General features: G+C 66.9%; 1 protein-coding gene across 1 annotated transcript in view; it reads left to right on the top strand.

The window, feature by feature from the left end:
- The window catches only part of AURANDRAFT_68975 (hypothetical protein), a gene marked incomplete at both ends in the record, with an annotated part of 5627 nt that extends 3272 nt beyond the window's left edge, over positions 1-2355 (top strand). The window contains 3 exons of the mRNA XM_009044716.1: positions 27-173; positions 831-1181; positions 2116-2355. Of these exons, the coding sequence (XP_009042964.1) occupies positions 27-173; positions 831-1181; positions 2116-2355 (738 nt within the window). The remainder of the gene's footprint in view (positions 1-26; positions 174-830; positions 1182-2115) is intronic.
- Positions 2356-2616: the final 261 nt, after the last annotated feature.

Below are 2616 nucleotides of genomic sequence, written 5' to 3'. Positions count from 1 at the left end.
GCGGCGGCTTCGTCATCTCCATCAAGGCGTCGTGCATCGACTCCACGGCGACGCCCGAGGCCGTCTTCGCGCGCGAGGTCGCCAAGCTCCAGGCCGAGCAGTTCAAGCCCGCGGAGCAGCTCACGCTCGAGCCCTACGAGCGGGACCACGCGGTCGTCGTCGGCCAGTACCGCGTCCCCAAGAAGAAGTAGCCCGCAAGTTCCCCGACCCCCTCCCCCTCCCTTCCCCGACCGTTAACTCCTCGGACAAGAGCCTGCGAGCAACGCCTCGCGTTGCGGGCGACGGCGTCGTGTGCGTCGACGCGTGGGCTCCGGGCGAGGCCTACGTCCTGTGAGGGGGGACGGTAAAACGGTGCGTGCCGCGGTCCCCGGCCACGTCCCCGGCCCGTGCCCGGGCCGTGCCCGGGGCCCCGTGCCGGGCCCGTGCCGGGCCTCCCCGGCCCGTGCCCGGCCCGTGCCCGGGGCCCGTGCCGAGTGCCGGGCCCGTGCCGGGCCGCGTGGCCCGTGCCCGGCCCGTGCCCGGGGGCCCGTGCCGAGTGCCGTGCCGCGTGCCGGGCCCGTGCCGGGCCGCGTGCCCGGAGCGCATTTACCGTGCCGGAACCCCCGTGCCCGCCGTCCCCGGCCCCCGTCCCGGGGCCGGACCGTCGTGCAGGGGCCCGTCCTGTGCTGCGCCATGTCGGCGAGGCGACCGACGACGTCCTCCGACTAGCGAAGGTGAGTCGACTGTTGCGCCCCCCGCCGCGCGCCGAAGTCATGTCGTGGCGGGAGAAGAAGTTGGAGTATGAGAATCGCATGGCCCGAGCGAGGGGCAAAAAACTCGACACCCTAAAGACCTGCACGATCTGCGGCGCCGACAAGGCCAAGGCGTGCAAAGGGTGCGGCACGACGGCCTACTGTTCGACGGACTGCCAACGCATCGACTGGCGCGACCGGGGCCACCGGAAGGTCTGCAAGAAGATCCAGGCCGCGGAGGCGGCGCGGGCCGAAGCGCCGACGCCCCCGCCGTCGCCGCCGCGGGACGTGTTCTACGGCCCCGCGCCGCGGTCGCACGCCGACGAGGTCCGCGCGCGCCTCCGCGAGCGGGACGAGGCCGCCCGCGTGCTGCGCAAGGCGAACCCGGAGCCGGCGCCGCTGTCAGCGCGGTACGGGTCGCGGTGCCCCATCTGCCTCGAGGAGTGGGACGTGAATGATTCGGGCGTGTTTCGCATCTGTTGCTGCGGACAGGGGTCCAGCTCCCATAAACAGAAGCAACATCGTCGGAAATCCGGAAAAGTACATTTACGGTCGCTACGACGCCGGGGACGTCTGGTCTTACCCCGGGGACGCAGAGCCGAAGCCAGAGGCGTCGACGGACGCCATTTGCGCCGTCGGCCCCGGCCCCGGTCGGTCGGCCGGCCGGCCGGCCGTCGTCGTCGTCGTCGTCGTCGTCGTCGTCGTCGTCGTCGTCGTCGCGCGCGCGCGCGCGTGGAGATTATAGCGGAGAGCAAGTCCATGGCTTCCTCGGACATGTTCTAGACCACCTCCATGAAGCCGCGCAGCGCCCAGGCACCGGTTTTGGTCTGGAGCGCCTCCTTGCCGCGCGAAGCGCGGGAGAAAAAATTCGGCGGGATCCAGCGCGCGTAGCGGTCCAGAACCGGCGCAGCTGCACGTGTCGCTCGCGCACGGCGTGCAAGCGATCGCGCCCTCGCCGGAGAATGAGGCCGCTCCGCGCAGCCGCCGCCGCCGCAGACGCCGCTGCCACAGAGTCGCCGCACCCGCCCCGCGCGCAGCGCGGGAGAAAATTTCGACTTCGTCGCTGGCCAGAGCGTAGAAATGACCCTCGCGAACAGGTGTCAGGTCAGGCGCGCAGCGCAGCAAGTCCACCGCGCGCAGCGCGCTGAGATGGTAGCGCCATGCTCTCACTCGGCTGTGGTATTTTTCGTCCGCAGACTGTCGCCGGGGGTTTCAGAAAGGTAAAGTGATCGATTTCGCCGGGGGGCGCCGCCCGAAGCCCAAAAACGTTACTTTACCTCCCCAAAGCGTCTAGGAACCCTCCGCGGACGCTGGATTCGCCCCCGCATAGAGGTCCTACGTATAATCCGTATAGCGCATGGGTTTATGGGAGCTGGACCCACAGGTCTGCCAGTCGTGCGAGGACAAGATCGGAAACGCGTGCCCCCTCTGTCGTGTACCGCTCGCAGAAAATGAAGCGGAAGACCTCGCCCGTCTGCGCCGCCATGTGGAGAACGAGGTGCCGGAAGCGATTACGTTTTTGGGAACTGCGTACAATCGCGGTTGGTACGGCCTCGTGAAATCCGATAAGAAAGCCGCGAAGATTTGGAAGCGCGCCGTGGAGCTCGGGAACGTGGACGCGATGGTTGAACTTGGGGCGATGTACGAGAATGGAATTGGCGTCAAGCTGGACAAGAAGAAGGCGGAGCGGCTGTCTCAGTGCACCGATCAAAACTCAGATTCTGATAGCCTGGATTTAAAAGTCAACATTTTTGTTGAACTTCAGCACTTTTGTTGAAGTTAAATCTTGCGATTTCGCGACCCGAACCAGCGACCGCGCGCAAAAAGCCATCGCAAACGTGCAATTAACGCGCGAATATCATCAAACTTGCTTTGATACGACCAT

Source organism: Aureococcus anophagefferens, assembly GCF_000186865.1.
Source record: "Aureococcus anophagefferens unplaced genomic scaffold AURANscaffold_736, whole genome shotgun sequence".
NCBI lineage: Eukaryota > Pelagophyceae > Pelagomonadales > Pelagomonadaceae > Aureococcus > Aureococcus anophagefferens.
This window is presented reverse-complemented; position numbering and strand designations above follow the sequence as displayed.